At 39.9% G+C, this 22955-nt stretch overlaps 1 protein-coding gene across 15 annotated transcripts in view; it reads left to right on the forward strand.

Annotated features, from left to right (window-relative positions):
* The window catches only part of ncam1b (neural cell adhesion molecule 1b), a 79051-nt gene extending 58948 nt beyond the window's left edge, over positions 1-20103 (forward strand). For 4 of the 15 annotated variants that reach the window (XM_034867946.1, XM_034867949.1, XM_034867948.1 and 1 more), the window contains 14 exons: positions 1112-1262; positions 1504-1691; positions 2045-2141; positions 4190-4360; positions 5025-5153; positions 5925-5939; positions 6660-6692; positions 7450-7452; positions 9723-9847; positions 10499-10679; positions 12999-13197; positions 13923-14039; positions 14797-15909; positions 18046-20103. In XM_034867946.1, coding sequence (XP_034723837.1) covers positions 1112-1262; positions 1504-1691; positions 2045-2141; positions 4190-4360; positions 5025-5153; positions 5925-5939; positions 6660-6692; positions 7450-7452; positions 9723-9847; positions 10499-10679; positions 12999-13197; positions 13923-14039; positions 14797-15909; positions 18046-18166 — 2643 coding nt within the window. In that variant the 3' untranslated portion in view covers positions 18167-20103. Of the gene's footprint in view, positions 1-1111; positions 1263-1503; positions 1692-2044; positions 2142-4189; positions 4361-5024; positions 5154-5924; positions 5940-6659; positions 6693-7449; positions 7453-9722; positions 9848-10498; positions 10680-12998; positions 13198-13922; positions 14040-14508; positions 14680-14796; positions 15948-18045 lie in introns of those variants that run through there. The other 11 variants (XM_034867950.1, XM_034867953.1, XM_034867956.1 and 8 more) reach the window with 7 other exon arrangements.
* The last annotated feature ends 2852 nt before the right edge of the window (positions 20104-22955 follow it).

Consider the following 22955-nt stretch of genomic DNA (forward strand, 5'->3'; position numbering starts at 1 on the left):
GACCTTACTATGTCAAGCAGCTCCTATTTAAGTGATGCCTTGATTGTGAACAGGTGTGGCAATAATCAGGCCTGGGTGAGAAATTGAACTCAGGTGTGGACAACCACAGTTATAGTATGTTTTAACAAGGGGGGCAATCACTATTTCACACAGGGCCACGATGGTTAGGATTTTTTTTCACCTTTAATAATAAACACCTTCATTTACAAATTGCATTTTGTGTTTACTTGTGTTGTCCTTGACTATTGTTTAAATTGGTTTGATGTTCCGAAACACTTAAGTGTGACAAACATGCAAAGGAACAGGAAATGAGGAAGGGGGCAAACACTTTTTCACACCACTGTACATATATATATATATATATATACATATATGTATGTGTTTATATACTGTGTATATATATATATGTGTGTGTATGTGTACATATGTATATGTGTGTATGTATACATATGTATGTATGTATAAATGTGTGTGTGTATATGTGTATAAATGTATGTATGTGTGTATGTATATGTGTATAAACAGTGTATATATACACGTGTGTGTGTAGGTATGCATGTGTGTGTATGTATATATATATATAAAAAAAATGTACGTGTGTATATATATATATATATATATATGTGTGTGTGTGTGTGTGTGTGTGTATATATATGTATATATATATATATAATATGATATATATAATATGATATGTGCAGTGGCACTAAACCCCAAGTGTATTCAACATAAAAGTGCAAGTGTGGCATGTAAGGTAATGCTCTGCTGTCTAGCGTCATGCATCAGCATATTTCGCGAGTTGGTAAGCCCTCCGTGTGAAAAGCTCTAGATGGTTTCTAGTGCCTTCTGTCATCTATTATTGATAAGCTTCCCTGCTCTGTCAACTGTGTGCTTATGTTACCAAGTCTTTATAGAGCAGAGTGTGCCTTTTTCATAAACGTAATGTCTCTTCTGCTCATCAAAAGCAGGCTTTTTTTAAATATTTTTTTCAGGTTGCATCTTTTTGCAGTAATGTGCTCTGTACATCTAAATGTGCAACGTGCTGATGGAAAATAACTGGTGCGAATGGTTTGTTTTTTTCCTAAACCAAGCTATTTTCTGCTCCAATTAGAGTCTGGATGGAAGTGTAGTGGTGAGGAGTGATGCTCGTGTGTCCTCTCTCACTCTGAAGTATGTCAAGTATACAGACTCGGGTCAGTACCTCTGCTCAGCACGCAGTGCCATTGGAGAGGATGCTCAGCCGGCATTTCTGGAGGTCCGCTGTAAGTATTTCCTTCTCTCTTAATATAAGTGTTTCGGACTACAACATTAGTACGCTGTAGTAGAAGTGACTTGCTAGTCATCCACCCTTTGTAACTGAACAAAATAATATTTTTCCTGATCATATAGAGCTCTTGAATACACTTTTAATCAAATAGCCCATTTTTCAGGCACTGTTAAAACCACGAAACCTAGAACCTAAAACGTTTTGAGAGTTTGTAATGTGTGCGTTTCTTCCACCAGATGCCCCTAAGATCACCGGTGCAGTGGCAGTGTACACCTGGGAGGGAAATGCTGTTAATATCAGCTGCGAGGTCAAGGCTCATCCCAGTGAGGTATCTATTGTGTGGCTGAGAGATGGACTGCAGCTCCCCAACTCAAACGCCACCAACATTAAGATCTTCAGAAGCCCATCAGCCAGCTACCTGCAGGTACAGACACACACACACACACCACAATTTATAGTTCATAAGGAAAATGTGCACATTTAAACTTAATCCTTCCATGTGTACAGTCACACACACACACACATATGCATACCTCTTGTGTCATCAAGATTTAATGATCATAGACTAGAAGTAAAGGGGTTTTCTTTCAGCTCCATTGTGGAAAAGAAATCTGATGAATAATTCAACAGCAGGAAAGCTCAAAGCAACAAATAAAAATAGGCTCCTCTAATGGACAAACAAAAAGGTCACCCTCAGAGTGTTTGACACAAAAGTTTGATCTTCTGTTTTGGTACACTGCCCTTCGTATATTTGCCCTTTTTTTTTCTTTCCTCCAGATAACCCCCGAGTCTGAAAATGACTTCGGGAGCTACAACTGCACCGCTTCAAATGAGATGGGCACAGAGTCCAAAGAGTTCCTGCTCATTCAGGCTGGTCAGTTGTGATTCTGTGATTCATTTTGTTGTTGTTTATTTGTGTTACTTAAATGAATATTGATGATATGTAGGGTACACACTTTCAATGAATGCTCAGGACAATAATCTGCAGTCAAGGTTAACCTTATTGTAGCACATATATTAAATTATAAGGCTTTCCTGGCTTCAAAAACAAATTGCTCCCCCATATTCAAAACACATTAGACCAAAACATCTACCACAACATGGAATTACACAAACCAGTATTGGTTTGGATGGATACTAGATTTAAATGAAAAGGCGATGGAACCAGCATCGGATAATTTAACGTTCCTTCCCTCTGGTTATTTAGAAAGTACAGCGGAGCAAGAACAGATTATAATACACAATCCAAAGGTTAGCTGCGTGTATTGTGAATTAAAAGACAATTTACCGAAGTGACAACATTTTATTGCAAATTCATCAACTCACCACCAGCTGATACCAAACACTGTAGATCCACCAGCACATTAGACAAATGGGAGACGACAGCAGAGAGATAATGGCAACAATCTGAAATAAATTAATTGAAAACACCACAGTCTTCCCTCAGAGCAAAACATGGGCAACCACAGTAATCACAGTGTGCCTTTCATTTCAAAGATCAAAGTGATTTAATACAGAACTGTGCTCACACCAGTGTGTGATTTATGAACAGCCACCAGTAGCAGTACTGGCCAATCTCAGTGCTTTAAATATTGTCATTTTCTATCAAATAGAGAGTGCAGTGGTGGGCGGACCATGATCATTAGGCACATTAAAGGGATATTTCAGGGACATTATATAAAGACAACAGATGAAACAGGCTACATTTAGTGCACACACGTTATAGGCTTCGTATAGTTAAGCTAACGCAATGGTACGAATAGCACTTGGAGGGAAGTAAACACAGAGTATAAACACATACGTCCATTTGCGTGATATGTAGAATGGTAGTCATTTAATAGTCACAAAAGCCAACAGCGGTTAGCAGTAGTTTGATAAAAGCTCCCATTTCTGCACCAGTCCGTGTCAACACAGCCCACCTCCACGAGTCTTACCCGACAGAGCAGTCTGTAATAAAGTTTCATGCATATTCTCCGATCTGTACCTATGTATCTCGGTGGGACATGTGTGCGGTAGTTTGAATGCACATAATTGTTGTAAAAGTTTGGTTTTGAAAAGCTCAGATGTATCTTAGCTCCAAAATGGCTGACGTTTGACCCGCTTTGGCTCGCTTCGGCCCGCTTCAGGTCCAACCCCTTATGGGCAGGTTGAAAACATGCAGAACCAGCTGGCTTGTAGTTCAATATCTCTGTGCAAAAATGCCTCAGATGACGCAACATGACCGTTTTTGCATCATCTGAGGGTTTTTTCCCGACATACAATACAGCAATCTCTTGTCACTGGGACATGAGGGGGGGGAGCACGCTCATTCAAAAATACTACCGGGTTTCTACGCATACAAAGCTTAATGCTAATAGGCAAAGTATCCTTTTAAATACGACAAATGTGGATGTAAATGTGGAAATAATAATGTAAAACAAAATGTATGGGTGTAGTAATCACAAAAAGCTCCCACTTTCATTTAATGAAACATTACGTTGTGCTTAGCTGACTGCAAGGTGTATGACTGAATCTTATGTCTTTCTTTTTCTCGCTCAAAGGTTTATAATAATCTAAATGTCTTTTTAAAAGGTCCAATAATTAGCTCACTTTATGATTTGGTTTTCTTTTTGTAATTATCCTTTAAGGCTGACTGACATGGGATAAGCTTGCACTTGAAAAATCTGTCATAGCACCATTTGAATTTTCTTTTCTGACGTAATGACAAGAGTTTGCAGAATTCAGTGCCTGAGAAACCGCAGTATTGTCACAAATCATACATTTCTTACAAAGCTGAAGCAGTTTTCAGAGGCTTTTTTTGGACTGTTAGGAGCTGTTGGCTCAGTCTGTTAGTGTAATGAAGCAGTGGAGTCAGACAGCGTTGGCGTCATGTCATCTTACAGTTTTTGTTGCAATCGCACTGCATTTTCCTGCCTTTACCAGAGGTGCCATCGGCTCCATCCGTCAGTGAGGTGAGACCCTTCTCCACCACGGCACAGATCCAGTTTGAGGAGCCAGAATCCACCGGTGGTGTTAGTGTTCTCAAATACCGAGTGGAGTGGAGGACTCAGGGCAGGGGCAACTGGGTGCACCGGGTCTATGAAGTCCAAGACGGTAAGAAAGTACACAAATCAAAGAGTTATGCAAGGTGTCTTTTCTGTGTGAAGGTTTTTGTTTCATGACCTAACATTGGAACACAGTTCATTGCGTTAAATGATTTGACATGTTTTATATAGAGATTTATGTCCATATTGTAAAAATAATGTCCATATTAATATTGGGATTGATTTAAACCATATTGGCCTGCCGTAATTTGCATTTGTTCCTTTGTTGCCTTGTAAAAAGTTACATATAGTTTTGAACTTTTATTTTTCACTTTTGTTGTTTCACAGAGATCAAATTAATCATAAAGAAGAATAAAAATCATGAAATAAGACAATAAATAAATAAATAATAGCAGTATTATAAATTAGTCACAATAAATAATATTGAGAAAGTAATTCTAATCCCAAAAGTAATCTTTACATGATGGGGGCTTTGAAACAGCTGTCCGTTATTCCTGTTTCTGTGTATATTTGTGTTTAGACCGATTGCTAAATAGATTTATCTGGTTATACATTGATGGAATGAAACGGAAATTGAGCTAATCAGTGTTTACTCGTGGCGGAATTAATTATGCATGTGTTGTTTGAGCTGGGGGTGCGTTTGTTTCAGCGCTAATCAAAATGATCAAGGTGATCTCAACAGGGATTGCACTGCCTCTGATATATTGTAACAGGCTACACCAGCGAGGTGACTATCACAGGCCTGAAGCCAGAGACCAGCTACGAACTGAAGTTGTCAGCCATCAACGGCAAGGGTGAAGGTGAAAGCAGCCCTGCGGAGTTCTTCAAGACGGAGCCTGTTCGTAAGTGGGACATGTTGCAAAGTTTACAGCACGCTGCAAAGCTTTCATCACAGCTTTTTGACCCCTGTCTCCACAAACCCATTACCTGATCCCTTTCTTCTATGTCTTAAAGTAAGAAGTGCTTGTCCATCCCATTACCGATCGATAAAAGCTCAGCTACTACTCAGTGTAGTCCGCTGCTGGACAGCCACACACAACTCAGCCTTGAGACTGTTAGGACAGTGTCACAAAAGCTTCCTGGTCTTTCAATCTGAGTTTTCCTCTTCCAAGTTGTTTTTGCTCTGTTTGTCCAGCAGTCAAACTGACAGCATAGAGTAAGTTTTGTATATTTAGTTTGTCCATGAATAGAACTTGAAATTTAAAGAATTCAGGAAACATGTTTGTCATAAGGTCCAACTGGTTTAACACCACCTTGCTATTTTCCATAAATTGCATTCTGATTTCATCACACATGTCAAACTTGGATCCACAATCGTTTAAAACCCACAGTTTCATAGTATTTTATTGTGCTTGCAAACCATGAATTAGAATATGAAATAGGAAGTTGTTCCCCAGCCCTTTGAATAGCAGCCTTGTACTTTATCCTGATCCCATTATTTAGTTGTTAGCTCCCCCTGTTGGTTGGATACACGTTTTGGACTGAGAAACTGCTTCACCCGGTTGGCTTCTCATTTAATGTGTCTTTTGACTCATAAAGGATTTTCATCATCTGTTTTATGTTTTTTTTATTTCTTTTTACATATTTGCTCATCTGTCTGTAATATCCTTCAGGCTATACTTACAAGAGTAAGTTCTTCATATCTTCTTGCTTCATTTCCACGTATAAGGTGCTTTAAAATGTTCATCAGTAAATCGGAAAAAGTCTGATATAAATGGCATCTGTTATCAATTTAATCCCACTCATATGGACACATGAAGCTAGATATTATTATGAAAAATAAATATAGATTGTATTATCTCAGCTTTGTTTTAACTTACCTGTCTCTGTTGTTATGACATCCAAAGCCATGGCAAAATCAATAAATTACTGTCTGTTTTGTTATTAACAATTACACTGACTTAAAATGGCGATGGTTATTGTTTCAGTAATTGCTAGTTCAGAACTAAGTGCGCAGGCCAAATCGAGTGTTTTTTGACCATTTTGTAAGGGCAGTTTACACTGCACAAACATTGTTTGAAGTACATTGTGTTAGTAATTAAAAACTAATTACAATAACTGCATTACATGTGCTGGAATATTCTCCTTGAAATACTTTAAATTCTGCCTTTCAAAGCTTCGTCTTAGAGCAGCCATTTAGTTTTGTGTGTTGTGCCTCTGTCTCATTCTAACCTTAAATGTGGCAATCATTGAATACAATGTTTTGCTGCCTCTTGCTTCCCTGGTGCAGTCTGGCAGACATGAGTCTCGCTAAACTCTCCAGTGAAGTGTTACTATAGAGATTCAGATAGTCATTTAGTCAATCAACTGATTCTGATTGCCTGATATCTTCTCTTTTATGTCCCTAGACGGCATTTATAATTTTTTCACTGAAGACACAGGTTTGTTCTGTAGAGAGGACAATAGACGATTAGTTGTTGCTGCTGTAGATGTGTCTATCCCTGCAGGATAACCCCCTCACCCCCACTGATTAGCTGCATTTATAATAACTTTAAAGCATAGAAAAACGTGTTTATTTGTCTAACACTGTGACCTTATATGGCCTGACTATAAATGCAAACTCCTCTGTGTCTGTTACCTGTAGATTTGATCTCACCCACATTCTTTGAGTTGACAGCTGAGTTATCCAAATATTAATAATATTATAATTTGGATTTGCAGCTAGTGAATTAATTGGTTTAACGAGTATTGTGAATTAACGTGTCTGCATCTCAAAAGCTGCTCCTTTCTGCCTCGGCCCCAGCTGTTTGGTGTAATCTGGAGATGTATACATTTCAATTAGGCCCTTCGACAGTGATTTATAGTTTCCCTTGCAAATTGTAAAGTCTCTAAAGTCAAAGGATAAAGCTGTTGGATGTCTACGGCACTTTTCACATTGAGAACCTAATCAGAGGAATGTCTGTGCTCAGTGGTTGTTTATTAGTATGCAAAACTGGGTTGCAATTCCATTGTTTTAATTTGTCTCCAGGCCATTTAGGTTTTTGTTTTGTCATTTAAGTGTTTTTTTGTCATCTACTTGTAACTTTGTTCTGTCTTTCATGTCCTTCTTCCTCTTTCAACCACTCACATGTGTCATTTCATGTGACTGTGACTGTTATTTGGCTTACATGGTTCTGATGATCCCCCTCCGCTCTGCAGAAGGTAAATTACTGTTGCAGGTTTTTTGAAAGAAGACGCCCTCACTTTAGTCAGCGAATCCCACAGTTACACATTAATTGCTTCTATGCAGTCATGTAATACACGTCTACCTCAATCCCATCAGTCATGTAGACATTTGCCTCAGCAGGATAAATGAGAAAGAGACAGAGCTGTATTCACGGTCATATATATAGCCGTCAAGAGTGTTTAATATCAGCATCACTTGGATGATGTTGATTGCCCGCTACCTAAAGGGAGGTTACCTCTCCTCCTTTTAGGATGTGTTCCTATAAATCAAGTATGTAGTAAACATAGTTTCCTCTAATCACATGAGAATAATCATCAATGTCTACTGCAAAAAACTGTTCCTACCGGCGGCGTGCTCTGGTTCTCAATCAAGGGTTTGTATTCATGCTGAGAGCAATAGCTATCCTGTGCATTGTACTCTACATATTGCTTATCATGTTTAACCTTAGGCTGCATTAAAGGCTAACTCAACTAACTTGGACCGTTTTTAAACAGGGTTTTTAAGGCTAGCAATATTACGATTCAGAGTATGAACACTAACCATTATAAACCTCTTCCTTGTTGTCTGTTAGTAACTAATCCTTTATTTATGTAGCACTAAGCCATGGTTACAATGTGCTTCACAGTTAAAAAAAAAAAGAAGATAAAAAGTTAAAGAATAAGAACAAATAGGGGCAAGGACGCATCCAATGCTTTTGAGAATAAATTGGTCTTGAAAAACACTTTGCTGATCTGACCCCTAGAGGGAGAGCCAAATGCAGCCCAATTGTGCCAAACACAGTAGATATAGTTGGAAGGGTTTTGATTTCAGCATCGTCCTACAGTAGTTAGTAATAATTCAGCAGCAAGTTAAACTAGTTGTAGATGTGCTACTGTGTCTTGGGTTAAACAAGAATAGACTGCATTACTAATTGTCAAGACTGAGGAGACAAAACAATGGATGATTCCTTCAAGCTGTTGAAAAGAAAGGGGCGGCATACTTTGGCAATGTTTCTTGTTTTAAAAATAACGGGATTGAATGAATGACATAAATTTGCACTGTTTGCAATTCTGCATCAGTTCCTGCATGGTTTCAACACAGTTTGCTTTTTGTATCAAATCGTTGGAACGCTAGCCGCCTGCCCCCTGAATACACTGTGAAAAAACCCGTCAGACAGACACTAGGGCTACAGGATAGGCACCAAAATACAACAAACAACTCCAGCCAATCAGCAACAAGATGGTTGGGGGAGGGGGTGGGGGTTAGTGTCAGTTAGTGACAGTTGAAAAAACATGAAGGGAGGGGTGTCAACAGAAGTGACCATACAGAAATTCCTAGTGCACCTTCTAAGATGTTTCTCAGAGTTCAAATGGGAATAAAAAATGAACCCTAAGTTTCTGGAAACCCACTTTTAAGTTAGTTTAGACTTCAAAAGTCTGATTGAAGAGACCAAAGAACAGATCTTCAGTTTTGTTTTGATTTAACTGCAGAACTAGGAGACATCAAGGCACTGATCTCATCAGACCAAAAAAATTGAAAATATAAAAGTTTCACAGATACGTAAAGCTGGCCAGCGTCTAAATAACTGACAAAAATGTGTCCTTGAGGGAGAATAAGTTAAGGTCCCAGGTTTGATCGGTGAGGAACTCAAAAGGTCAGAGGAGCACAATCAGACACTGGGATGGATAAAATTGGTTTGGAAAGAAGGGAGCGTCAATCCATTGACAAACATTTCTATTTGACTCAATTGTTTTGTGTTATATGTTAAGTGTTATGAGTTTGAGATGGGGAAGACATAGTTGCACAGCTGTTTACAAGTTTATAGCTTTACAACTAAGTTGTACAGCACAAACATTTCACCCAGTGGTCGTCTTTACAGGTAAACCCGTTGTTTGTGCTGTGAAATGCAAATCTTACATAAAAATGTCATTAACAACCCTTTCCCCTGAAGCCTTGTATGACACTGGGGAAATGTCACTCAGCATCTCAGACTGAATCAGAAAAGCATGTGGCTTTGTGTCATTCGGTAATTAGTCCCACTTGAGACATACCATCTTGAGGCGAGTGATTAAGCAAGGACCAGTGACTTAGAAGGACAACAACAAAGAGGCCATTTTCAAAGTTTTCTAATCAAGGTCTTCATTTTCTTTGCTTTACAGTTTTAAAGGTAATGGTTGGCTGACAGAATCTTCCACCAATAAAATAATCTCTGCTTCTTTTTATTGAGCCTTTAAATCATCTCTGTACTGCTCCTGTGTGTCTGTAGGGAATCCCAATCCTCCTAAACTTGAAGGGGCACTTCAACCCAAAGGCAACTCCGTCAAAGTCAGCTGGATCAAGCAGGACGACGGCGGCTCGCCCATTTTACATTATCTTATCCGCTATAAACCAGTGAGTATGGTCATTGGAGCTGAAATGATTAGTTTAGATTGATCATTTAAGTCACTTTTTTAAGCAAAATGGAAACAGTTTTTTTGGTGCTAGCCTTTCAAATATGAATATTAGCTGCTTTTGTTAGTTATTTATTATAGTGAATTGACTATCTTTTGTAGAAAACTTGTATTGGTATTTTTTATATACCAATACGATTTTGTACTTTATACTGTTTATCAGACATTTACCAACCAGTTAATTGAGATCTTAATTGGTTGATAAATCATCAATGAAAATAATAAGTTTGTTTGTTGCAGCCCTAATGATGATTCTAATGAAGCTCCATAATTCTGACATCTTTAAAAACATAACATTTAAAATGTAAAAATGATAGTCCCATTCTTTTGAGTTCAAGCTTTCAATACATAGAGCTTAAACAGTTAGGTGATTATTGAATTTGTTCGATAGAAAATAAAAGTATTTTTGAGAATCAGTCAGTTAATATGATTAAGATGATAATATGATTAAGATAAGATGGCAAACATTTTGATCACTAAAGCCTCTCAAATGGGACAATTGAGAAGGAAATAAACTGTAGATTGATCAATAATGAAAATAGCCATTTTTTGCAGCCCTAAAAACATGTACTGTATCTCTCTGTGTCCTTAGATACAGGTGTCGGAGTGGAAACCAGAAATCCGACTGCCTAGCGGCAGCGACTACGTGGTTCTCAGCGGGTTAGAGTGGGACACCGAGTACAATGTCTATGTGGTGGCAGAGAATCAGAAGGGCAAGTCCCAGCCAGCTACCATGTCCTTCAGGACCTCCTCAGAGCCAGAGGCCATCCAAGGTACCCTTCCACCCACACTAAGCTGGAACTAAACATCCAGAAAACTGAAAAGCCAAACTCAAAGCTCGAAAACCAGAGCGTCACATTCTATTTTTTATCTCTCTTGCTCTGAAAGGTGAATGACAACTTAATAAATCTAAAAAAAAAAAAAAAGAGTTACTGGACGACAGTGAGCCAGTAATGATTTTCCGGCTGAATTTTTTCACTTTAAAGTTTTGACAGCCCCTGCTAAATGAGCTTGAGTTTGCGCTCGCAGAACTGGGACAGGCTCTTTCCACAGAGGATCAAATGATTTCCTCTGAACGATTGTAGTTTTCCTTTAGCTTTGTTTACTGATAAAATAGCAGCCCGAGTAGATAGTTTGTCCCTGTGTGGAAGCAGCCTTTAAATTGACCCTTGATAACCACTGATTAACTTGTACCTTAAGGTCTTAACTGAAGGTTGAACCGTACAAAAAAAACCACACAGCTTGTCAGATTCCCTTTAGGTGCTAGACACTGCCGAGTGCTTTGCTGAAACATCACCGACCATTATGTCTCTCTCACTTCTTTTCTAATTCATTTTCCAATCGAACGCATTTCCCACTCACCCGCCATAGTCACCATCTAGTCCACACGGTGTAGTTGTCCTCTTTGTGCTGTGCTTCTGCTTTGATGTGTTGCAGTATTTACCCCCCCCTCCCTCAATACAAGAAATCGGTTTCTTTCTGTTTTTTTTTTTTTCTTCACTTTTGGTTTTCAGACGTGACACATTTTCACTTTCTCTCGTCCTCTGTTTTCCCCACCCTTCTCTTTTTTACCTCTTTGTTTCCCTTCATTTCCCCCCCTCTTCCTGTCTCTTTATTCTCTCTTCCTTTCTCTCTTTTATCTTCTCTCTCAATGTTCCTGCTCTCTTGCCTGGTCCCGGACATTGGTGTGGTGGACCACGTGAACATTTTCGTCTCGCCCTGTGTGCGTTTTTGGTGTGGTCGGGGCTGTGCTGCCTCCGTCCCCCCATCCCCGTCCCCCATCCCTCCTCAGTCAATCAGGGCTGTTCATCTGTGACATGCACTTTGGTATCACTCATCTTGTCCCTCATCACTGTGCTCCAGCTCTCATAGTTTTTGTGGGGAAGTCACACTATAACGGTAGAGGAAAGCTTGCCCTTTCTCTGGCCTGGCTGTCTCTCTGGACACTTTCACTCCTTAAAACAGACTTTGTCCATGACAGACGTGTCTCTGTTATGGGTGAGAAAAGGACGCCGTGTAGCCTAAAAAAACAGACCTGCTGAACCAAAGGCATTGGAAATCCTCCGCCTCCCACAGATTGACTGCTCAGCATTAGCACAGCTAGTCATCAGCACTAGACTACAGAGAGGTCTGCCAGTTTACAGTAATGAACAATAGTGAAACTGAAATAAGGTTATATTAAAACAAAATAGCACTTAGAACAGAATGAAGGCTGAGTGATCGGCCTGTCCGTTTACATAAACCCTGTAATATATTCTTTAATCGCTCACAGAATTATGCATATGTACTGTAAAAGGTTTGTAACAATAACATTCACATTATTGAAAACGAAAAGACCTAACTGAAAAATGTTTGTAATAATAATATTGGAACAGTTTGACAAGCTGTTTACAGAATTATCACAAGGCAACTGTTATTTTTGTGCTGTTTACTAAGACAAATCGATATTTTTGTTTCTCATGCATGTAATGTGTCTCATATAGCATTCAAAAGTATCCGTTTTTATACATTTATATTGGAAGGTGCTTTACTCAGCTGCATTTTATTCTCCAGCAGATCTTGATTATTGGTTGATATCTAAAGAGTTACATTTATCTAGAAACAGAAAGAACATTTTACTGAGTTGACTTTGCACAAAGATGCACCATACCCTTTTGTGATATTTGGAAAAGCCTCACATTATTTTTGTCCATAAAATATCGTGCATTTCTGGGTAACTAGCAACATAGTGTATGCTTTGGTTTGCTCTTCTTTCTAATACCAAATAAATCAGTTGAATATACAAAAAAACACTTTTTAAGGTTTTTTTAACAACTGCTGTTTGCACATAAATTCCTCAACACACCACAAGTTATATCAGTTATTGAACACAAGCCAGACGGCACAGTCTACACACACATCAGACTGCTTCTAAATTCATGCCGAGACAACTATCACGTATCACTGGTCGTAGCAGGTGAGTTGTTTCTGTTTATTGGAACTGTTACAGTAGCATAGCTGCACTTTTATTCAGTTGTTCCTGGCCGTTTGTGTAGAACTGTGTCGGGCTACAGTTGTTCAGCACTCTCCCTCTCCTGTCTCTTGTCTGACAGATTTGGGTGAAGAGGCCGCGTTCTCCATGGGCACCATGCTCTGGGCAGGGATCCTTGTCCTAGTATTTGTATTCCTGCTGCTGGCCATGGATGCCACCTGTTTCTTTGTCAACAAATGTGGCCTCATCATGTGCCTCTGCGGTAAATCAGGCACAGGGACCAAAGGCCACAACTTGGAGGAGGGCAAGGCAGCCTTCATGTGAGTATCAGTGACATCCATTAAATGCAGTGCAATCTTTGCAAAGTGGCCGTCACCCTTGGCCTCATTTAGTTATACTGTAGAACCTAATTTTCGAATTTAAACTCTTCATATATGCATTTTATTTTCACACACTGGCAACATAGATGCAGTTCTGATGAAAATGTTAAATCTATACGCAGTGCGGCAGACGAACAAACAATTAACAATCTGTGCTGAAGGTTTTATGTTTAAGCTGATAAAGTAAGAGATAACCGAGGAAGGGTTTTCCATTCAAGAAAAACTGTTGTGCCTCTTGAGCAAAATCAACACTGCCTGTGTTGTGACTGCAGTGCATTATGGTCCACTCATTCAGGATCCGCAGGAACTGGAAGAATATACAAATCAATATAACAGACCCATAAATGAGTTGGAGTTTTTAGAGTGGATTGCTCTTTCAGTGAAAATAGGAAGGATGATGGGTAAGCAAAGAATTGAAGGCAGTTTTAATCAATTTGAGGGGGAAGTTGCAATGTGTATTGATATGTGCTACATACGGCCATATGTACTTCTTCACATTAGCCGCCTGAAATATTCAGACCGGGACTGAGTTAAAAAGATAATCCACTCACACATAATTACTGTCTACTGCTCTAGTATCACCTTTTCTCATTGTGGCAGACGTGTTAATTGTTCTCTGAGATAAGATCTTGCCAATTAACAAGATTTGTCTCTCTGTCCTGCAGGAAAGATGAGTCCAAAGAGCCAATAGTGGAAGTCAGAACAGAGGACGAGTGCACAGCCAATCATAACGCAGCAGGACCAACTGAACCCAATGAAACCACGCCTCTCACAGAGCCAGAGTGAGTAGATACAAAACTGACGTACAGCACACAACTTTTTTACCGCTCAAGTCTTTTTAGCTGTTGTACGTTGCACTCCACTACAAAGAATAATTATCTTATTCAACTGGACACAATTTGACCCTCTCTTTAAAACAAAGTTCAGGTCATTCTTGGGTGGAGTCCACTGAACTGTTGCTTTTCTGTTTGTATTCCCTTTCAGAGCGATTACTGCACTTTGTGTTTCTACTCCAGCCTTCTGGAGATTTTCTGTGTCATTGTAACAAGGTTGAAGCAATACCAGTTAAAGACATAGAAAGGCTTTTTGTCCTCTTGAGTGTGGTCAACTCACATGAAGCCATTTGACAACCTCAGCAATTCATCTCTCATTATCAGCAGTCTGGAAAAATGAGATGATACAGTGTGAGATTGTCACTGGTACTGTTTAACCCTTATAGGTGGTTCTGCCTGGTGCTGTAGTTTTCTGCAGGAAGATTTTTTTTTAGTACATTAGTTTTCCTAGTCAGTGTACTCCATGTTGATGTGTGTATGGGATGTATTCTTTGATGTACACTCACAGCATGGCAACCTCTTTTTCTTTTTTTCTTTTTCTCACTAGGCTTAATAGTTGCTGTTTTTCAGTTGCTTTGTCTATGTTTGTGTGAATTTCTAAAGCGCACTAATCCCTCTGCATGCTCTCGTCCGAGGCCACCCTTCCTCTGTCACGGTCACCCTGGTGTCTAGTCTGTGTGTCTCTGTTCTCTCCCTGCTCTCTCAGGCTGGCGGCTTACACTGCTGCTCTGGCACTGGACACCCTCTCCTCCATAGCCACCAACTCTGACACAGCCACTGCAACCCTTGACCCAGCTCAGGACAGCCCCTCTAGCGAGACCACTACCCTCACTTGTAGCCTGTCTACCCCGGCCAACGACCCCTCACCCACTCCGGTCCTGGCCCCAGCCCCGACTCCAGAGTCAAACACTGCCCCGCCGACTCCCCTCATCTTCACCTCAGACGTCGAAGCTATAATGGCCCCGTTAGTAGAACAAAGAGGAAGTATCACCCCAGAAGAACAGGAGAAAATAACCACTCCTCCTAGTACCCCTGAATGGACTAAAGCTATAAAATCGGGGACACCCATACCACCGAAGCGTAGACACTCTCCTAAACTTGCCGCGCTGAATGCTAAAGGTAGCCCGCCTGTATCTCCACTGGCTGCGTCTTTCTCATCGTCCTCTCCCAAACTTGACACCAAGAAACCTGCCCCGAGGCCGCCGGTCAGTAAGCTACCCATACAGCCACACATTGTAGACTCAGACACCGAGACGCCAGCACAAACGGCCGCCACTCTAGCAACCACTGTCCCTCCAAAACCAGACCCTGATTCAAAGACCTCAGATCCTAGTGGGTGTAGCCTTACTGCCTTTGACACTAATAGTAGACCCGCTGACAAAGCTGTTGATGAGAACACTGACAAAGGTGCTCCAATTAGTTCTCCTTCAGTGATTCAAAGTGCTCCTAAAGTCCAGGAAGTTGAAGAATCTGCTCCTCTAGTTGCAGACGTCCCGTCGTCGTTACCAGTTACTACTGTTCCTTCTCCCCCTGTCCCCGCCACTGTTGAGGCGCCGGTTTCAAATGATCTCCTCACATCGCTGTCAGACACGTACAACTTGCAAACCTGTGACGTGGGGCCCAAAAGTGCGGATTTAGAGTTAGAGTTGACTAACGGGACAGAAAGACCCTCCTGGACCCCCGCTGACCTGATTAGCTTAGAGAGCCCGCCCTCTGCCCCCTCTCTGCCCAATGGAGACAGAGGAGACCTCCCCCCCTCAGGCCCAGTTCTGGAGGCGTCAGAGACTCTGGCCAAGACTGCTCCTCCTGTCAACGATGAGTACGGCTCCCTCTAGAGGTTTATCTGTGTGTGTTTGTGTGAGTGTGTGCGTGTGTGTGTGTGTGTGTGTAACTTGTATGCCCATTCATTCACCACCGCATCTTGCCATTGACCACACAATATGAATTATTGTAATGGTAAACTGTGGTAATGACATTGGGTTGATTATTCGTAAGATGCTGTGGATTGTGATAGACGAGTGATACGATGGTTTTGTTTTTTATGCTTGTGTGTGTGTGTAACAGTTCTCCAGCAGTAACATTCACCACAAGAATATCGAAGCCTCTTTCAGACATGCACCTTGTTATTTTACATGTCTCTCACGTCTGAGTTAAGTGACAGTTACATTATTCCTGAAAACTAATCAACACTGACAATCAGACGTGGGGAAAGAGTAAGCAGGGTTTGAACTTTTCTCTCTCATGCTCTCTTTAGTTACACAACTATTTCTGTCACTTTTTTGTCTTTACAAAAGTGTGCATTCCTATAAATACCTTCCAGCCGAGATGATCTGAAAGTGTGCACCGTTATTCACATATTCATACAATTATTCCATCTCGGCCCACTCTATGACGTCTCGGATTTTCGCTCCACCTTTTGAGTCTGTTACAGGTGTAATCACTTCCAACATGGTCGGGCAACACATTTTTTAGCGTACCCATTCCTAACGTAGTTAAATACACAGAGAGAAATTAAATTATAAATGGGTCACTTATTGATCTCTTACTGCAAAAAAATTTAAATCAACTCAAAGGACAATTTCAAGGGTAAATGAACCAGTTTTTAACAGTTGAGTAGGCTTTAGATAGATAGATAGATAGATAGATAGATAGATAGATAGATATTTATTGATCCCAAGAAAAATGGGAAATCACGGTGTTACGGCAGCAAAATCAATCACACAGCACAGAATATAAATATAAGTGAAATACTAGGAAAAATATTTGAATATATACAGGATGGGAAAACAAAATGTGCAACTGCTTAAATAATAGGCCATGCTTCAGTCTCTACAAAAGAAATCTTCGGAGAAAATAGTTAGGATGGAATATATCTTCATTGTCCACCAGGGTGGAAATCTGTCTTTGGCTCACCAAGCAAATAAAAAACAACAGAAAGCATAAAATCAGACTAGCTGTTACTAAAACAAACACGTAGACAAAGTCATGTTCCACATTAGAAACCGTTTGTGCCAGTGTCTGTCATTAAATCTCATCGGCCACTTTGTTGAGTTCAAAATATTGACGGCACGTGGCATTCATTATTAATTAAAGCTCCAACAGGAACATAACTTGTTAAACATTCACTAATGTGGCCTGTGAAGAGAACAGAACGAGTTCTCTTCCTTGATAGCTCTGCTTTCCGACCAGGCTGTGCCACTACTTCCTCTCGTGCACCAGATGGCGACATCACCCAAGAGTTGTCTTCCCTAAAACTCCTGTCTTCTCTGAATTAAACCTTGACAGTACCAGTGTGTATCTGAATGATTAAACAGTATCAATTAAACAGCTAAATGAAGCCAGCAATGTTACATATTCCATGTCTGAAAGGGGCTTTATTTAACGACAACGTGTTTTGTCTCAGGCAGTAACTGAAGGCCTCTGAGTGTTGCCTAAATCCTCACAAACTCTAAAGAGAACAGAGGCTAGACTGTGCTTTTTCTGCTCTGAACTGCAGAAGAGAGGAGACCAGCCGCAGGCGGGATCTACATACTGTGCTTCACTGCTATAAGATGAACATGACTATATATATATATATATATATATATATATCACAAACCACAAGCCCAGGGCTCAGTTTCTGTGCCATCATAGTCTCTTTGAAGCCGAACCGATTAATTGATCATATTTGCTAAACACTGTTTTAGATCCGGATGCCTAGTGGATACCGGATGAATTGTAAGAATATGTCATTATCTGTTTGTTTAATTTTATCTGACTGTTGTCAAGGTGGTGAAGAAATATGTAAGAAGACCTCAGAATATAGTCTTCTTACATATAGGGTGAAGATGTCATTGAGAATAAATGGTTCAAATTGTGTTCCACTAAAGTGTTGTGTTTGCTGAGGTGTTTTAGTTTTTCTACCCAGAGAGGACCAGGTTTCTAACTTGGCACATTCTCCCTTTTTCCATTGCAGGAAGACTTTTTCTGATGAGAAAGGCAAACTGGAGGAGGCCGACTTATCAAACGTCTTGACGGAGATCGCTGCAGAACACAACAGTGTCATACAGACAAAAACCACCGGGAGCAAAGCATGATGGGCCGGGGAAACCCCAGCCCAATCTGAAACATTTCGCAGCAGCAAAGAGCTAGAAACACTGCAGGAGTTTTGTTTTCCAGTGCCCTTAACTACATATTCAAAACAACACACACACACACACACACACACACACACACACATATATATGTAAATTGGGTAGAACGCACTACGACTGCTTTCAGTTCTAGTTTCATCCTTTAAATGTTTACTACACCCAAGGAGGTAATCTTGAGATCATAAGAGATTTATTTTATTTTTTTATTGTTATTTTATTTAACCAGTCAGGACGATTAAGGACAATCTCTTATTACATTGGTCGCTTCATAAATATGTGAAATTGGACTCTAATTTCTGTTCTGTACTTTTAATTTGAATTGCAATTACGCACAAGTATTGGATTACTATAAGAGATGTAAAAAACAAACAAAAAAACCTGACTATATATAGAAATTATTTTTCTTATTTTCATGTTCAATTGTAAAACTGTTTGCATTTTTTAATTATTATTATTATTATTTGTGGGCTTGTCTCATTGAAATAGCTTGTTCTGCATGTCCGACCTGCAAGTGGTTTTTAAGTTTTTGTTTCACTTTGTCTGTTACAGGGATGTTTCGTCTCTCACAGATACGCTGGCATTGATTAAACACAGGCCCACAGACTGCAGTGTTTGGATCATAACCATATTTGTTATGGTTACAAACGAAATACAGGATTAACACACAGCCAGGTGCAGGGGAAAGAATCCCACAACACAGCGACAGTGTGGACGTTCTGAACAGATTCGGCCTATTTTGTGATCAAAGGTATTCAGTCTGTCACTGCCTTAGCACAGTGTTGGTTAACGTATTCGTTCATCAGATGGATTTGATTTAAAAAGCCAACTTATTGAACTCAAAGGTCCACAGAAAGACAAACTGCCAGCAGGACTGCTGATTCTCAGCCATGGGGTTGAACAACCTTGTATCTTATGAGCTAAATTTACACCACATATTTGTTTAGGTGTGGGGGGGGGAGACAACAACTACGGTAAATACCGTTTTTTCTCACATTAAAGCAGATCAATGGTTGTGCTTTTGAAACAAACTAAAAAAAAAGAATAAAAACTAAAAATCATTTTTGTACTATTTAAGAACTACAAAGATTTCTTTTCCATTTCCTGCCTGCAAGCTTGTGCAATGTGCCTGTGTGTCGATAGATTGTCTTGTCATCGGTTTCTATGATAATCTGCATAGCTTTGTCGTGAGAGATTTAGCCTATTGTTTTTATTTAATATAGTGTATTAATAGAAGAAAAGTATGATAAATGGACTAATGTGGTCATTATAACACGTGTAGTGTATGAAATTGTCCGTCTCTGGTCACAGCACTATATATTGCCAGCTATAGTGAAGGAAGGTGTTTTGAGCCTTGGCATGAATTCAGTCAGTACTTTATAATGTATAAATACAAGGCAGACTGTTTGGCAGAAATAGTTCTCATATTGATTTAATGAGTGTTTCCTTTGGGGTTTGTTCTGGCAATTCCTACACATTGTTTTTATTTCTTTCCCCCCAGTTGTTATTCAAGTGTTCTGTAATGTGGTCTTTGAATTTTTTTTTTTTTAAGTTTTTGTCTTTTTGTACAAATATCACTCACCAAGAAGGACTGCTTGACACATACAGGATAAACATTATCAGGAAGCAGGGTGGTCCCCCCGAAACAGACGACAGATCAAAAGTTAGATAATATACTGTATAAATCGAGAGAAGTGATCCGAGATATATAAGAACAAAAAGACAAGCTTTACTCACCTTGTACTCCACTGCTGTTACATGACCACCTTGCTTCCTCGCCACTGGACGCTCCTTTGGGTTTTATTGGGCCAAACTCAGAAAATGTCTGTTGTGTACAGTCTGAGTGATAACCCATTTGCAAAATAAAAAACGGTTTCTGAATCTAATTTTGTCCTGAACATTTTTTAAGATTATTTTTCTGCTTCTCCTCCTTTAATTTTTTACCAGACAGTTAGGTGAGAAAGGGGGAAAGACATGCAGGAAATCATCACAGGTCGGATTCGAACCCGGGACCTCAAGCATAGACCTCTGAGTACATGTGCTCCTGCTCTACCACCGTCCCAACCTGGCTGGTTTTTTTCATTAGTTTGATTTTGTCAGCTTTTTTGCTTTCTCAAGAAACAGTCCTCGGATTCAGACCATGTGTCGAGCTATTTTAAACACTAGAGGGCACTAAATCCCTAATTTTGAATCCGCTTTTGTTTTCGCCATGTCATGGACACACAGGACTATTTACAGAAAGGTTACAGAGCAAACAGGTTATGTTGGGGCTGGAAATTCCCGCGGCTACTTTTCGAGATAGATGGGGGGAGCAAATAAGCACGTGTTACATAATGCATGTTTGTGCAGGAGTGAAGTTAATACTTCCAGGATAGGATGTCAAAATACTATGTGCCAATAAGGGCTGGATATTTTCAGCCCTGGCATTCTTCCACTCGGTCACTCGGTAGCCTACGTCTAATGTGAAATAAAGCCGCAAACCGGTTGTGTGTCAACAGAGTGTCAACAAGCCCAGTGGCCCGCACTGACCCGGCATGGCATCCCGTTTCATTCACCACACTGACTGACTGGACCCTTTTACCTAATTTCAGCCCCCCCCCCGACAGTCCTCTGAAACAACTTAAGATCTTTATATAGTCAGTCTGCATTGACCCGTGTCTGCTTCTTATTCCAGGACAACAAACTGGTCCTGAGCGTGTCCTAGACCCTATAGGTGTCTCTGGTCCCAGCCTTGATGGAGAGACAAGGACCAGAGGGCGATCATTCGGATCCGTGACGTTTCCCCGGTGATGATTTGCAGCCCGTCAAGTCAGCAGCAGGCAGCCGTGATGAAACAGGAAGTTAGGTGATGTTGCCTTCAAAATAAAATGTAATAAATCGTATAGATAAGAAGTGATCGAATAGAATGCCTTTATTGTTCTTGCACATTGTACACCGAAATTTGCTGTGCAGCCCCCTCAACATTCTATGAAATGTTCCATTTTTGGTTTACATTATTAATTTCATTTCCAAGGTACATTTGAATTTCACACATGCACCACCTGCCACATGTCTATATTATTCCGTCTATGATACAAATATGCACCTGCCACACAACTAATGACAATAAAAAAGAATTTAAAAAGTGACCCATTACAAACTATTAGTACATTGTGCCAAATGCTATTGCACCTTAAGCATGTTATACACATTTTGCACATTCCCTCATTTATTCATATATGGCAAATATTTGTATTTGGGTGGTGGTAATGGGGGGAGGGGACATTGTTTTGTGTATTTAAGGTCAGCGGTGGCTCTGGGGGTAGAAGCTGTTTAAGAGCCTGGAAGTGTAGGTCTTTAACGCCCTGCAGCACCTTCCAGGTGGGTTTTTCAGTGCAGCAGGAGCTGTATCACAATGTTGTGCTTGTACAAGAGCTGTAGCTACCATTCAACATAATTAGGGCCCGAGCACCACCAACATCGGCCAGCAAAGGACCTGTTGACACTGCTATGTTTATCTGTGTTACCGATTTTACAATTTTCATGTTTATATAGAGCTACATAATGCATGTTTAAGTGTGTGTTTAAACAGGAAGTTGCTGTAACTTGATAAAACATCCTCATCCAATCTGCCCCAAACTTCACATGCGTTTTAAGAGTCCAGGTCTGTGGACATTTACATGAAATGTTTATGGTGTGGCTTACAAGTGCTATTCAGCAACATGACTTGTAATTAGTGTGTGCTAAATTGCAAAATTTAAAATATGGTATTTTCAGTGCCACACACCCTACTAAGGTAATTACGTCTATGTCCTGTGTGCAGTGTCCGATGGTCACAGACATGCATGGCTGCACTGCGTGGGGTCTTGCTAGCATCCCTGACATGAGAGAGGGTGCGAGGGTCCGATCAATGCTGCTTGCAGCTTTGATTTCCTTTTGTAATTTAACAAAGTTAAAAGTTGATTCTTCTAGTATGTAGGTCATTCACTCAAAAAATGAGCTACCTACTCTATTACTTGCATTCAAAAGGTTTCTTCAGTAAAAGTGCAAGTACAATAGCTGATAAAGTATCACCAGTATAAGTAGTCATTACGCAGAAAGAATGGATTCTGTGATACATTATTATATTTCTGGACGATTATTACTGATACAGTTTCGTGTCAAGAACATTTAAATACCGCAGCTGGTCCAGGTGGAGCTAGTCTGAACTCTTTCATCATGTTATAGATGTGTAAGTGTTATATAGTTTAATGTATACTCAAGGGTTGTATTTTAACAATCTTGTTCCTTAAGTAAAATATGAATCTGCAAAGTTACTAACCATAAACGCAGTGGAATAAATGTGTAAAATACCATAACTTGGGAGTACTCAAGATAAGTATCCCAAAATTGAGTATATGTACTAAGTTACCACAGCATTGTACAGTTAAAAATATACAAGTGGTTATTTTATAGGCTGATTAGATTTAGCCTGGGCCTATGTCAATACTAAAGAAAGAAAAATGAAAGAAAATATTTAGTGTTTTACCCCCCAGCATTTGATTCAACACATATTTCAAAAATGTTGGAGCCTGAAGGGGGAGGGCGGTTTTACTGTGGACTGACATTCTTGACCTCAGTTGACCCTCATGGGTCAGCGTCTTAAAGCACTAGGTCACCAGGATTCTTGGTCTTTGTATTTCTAAAATCTTCTCTACAGGCCTATTTCTAACTGCAAAAAATTGGTTGAAATGGCACAGATAAAATAGCAATTGCA

Source organism: Etheostoma cragini, chromosome 3 (assembly GCF_013103735.1).
Source record: "Etheostoma cragini isolate CJK2018 chromosome 3, CSU_Ecrag_1.0, whole genome shotgun sequence".
In the NCBI taxonomy this organism is placed as follows: domain Eukaryota; kingdom Metazoa; phylum Chordata; class Actinopteri; order Perciformes; family Percidae; genus Etheostoma; species Etheostoma cragini.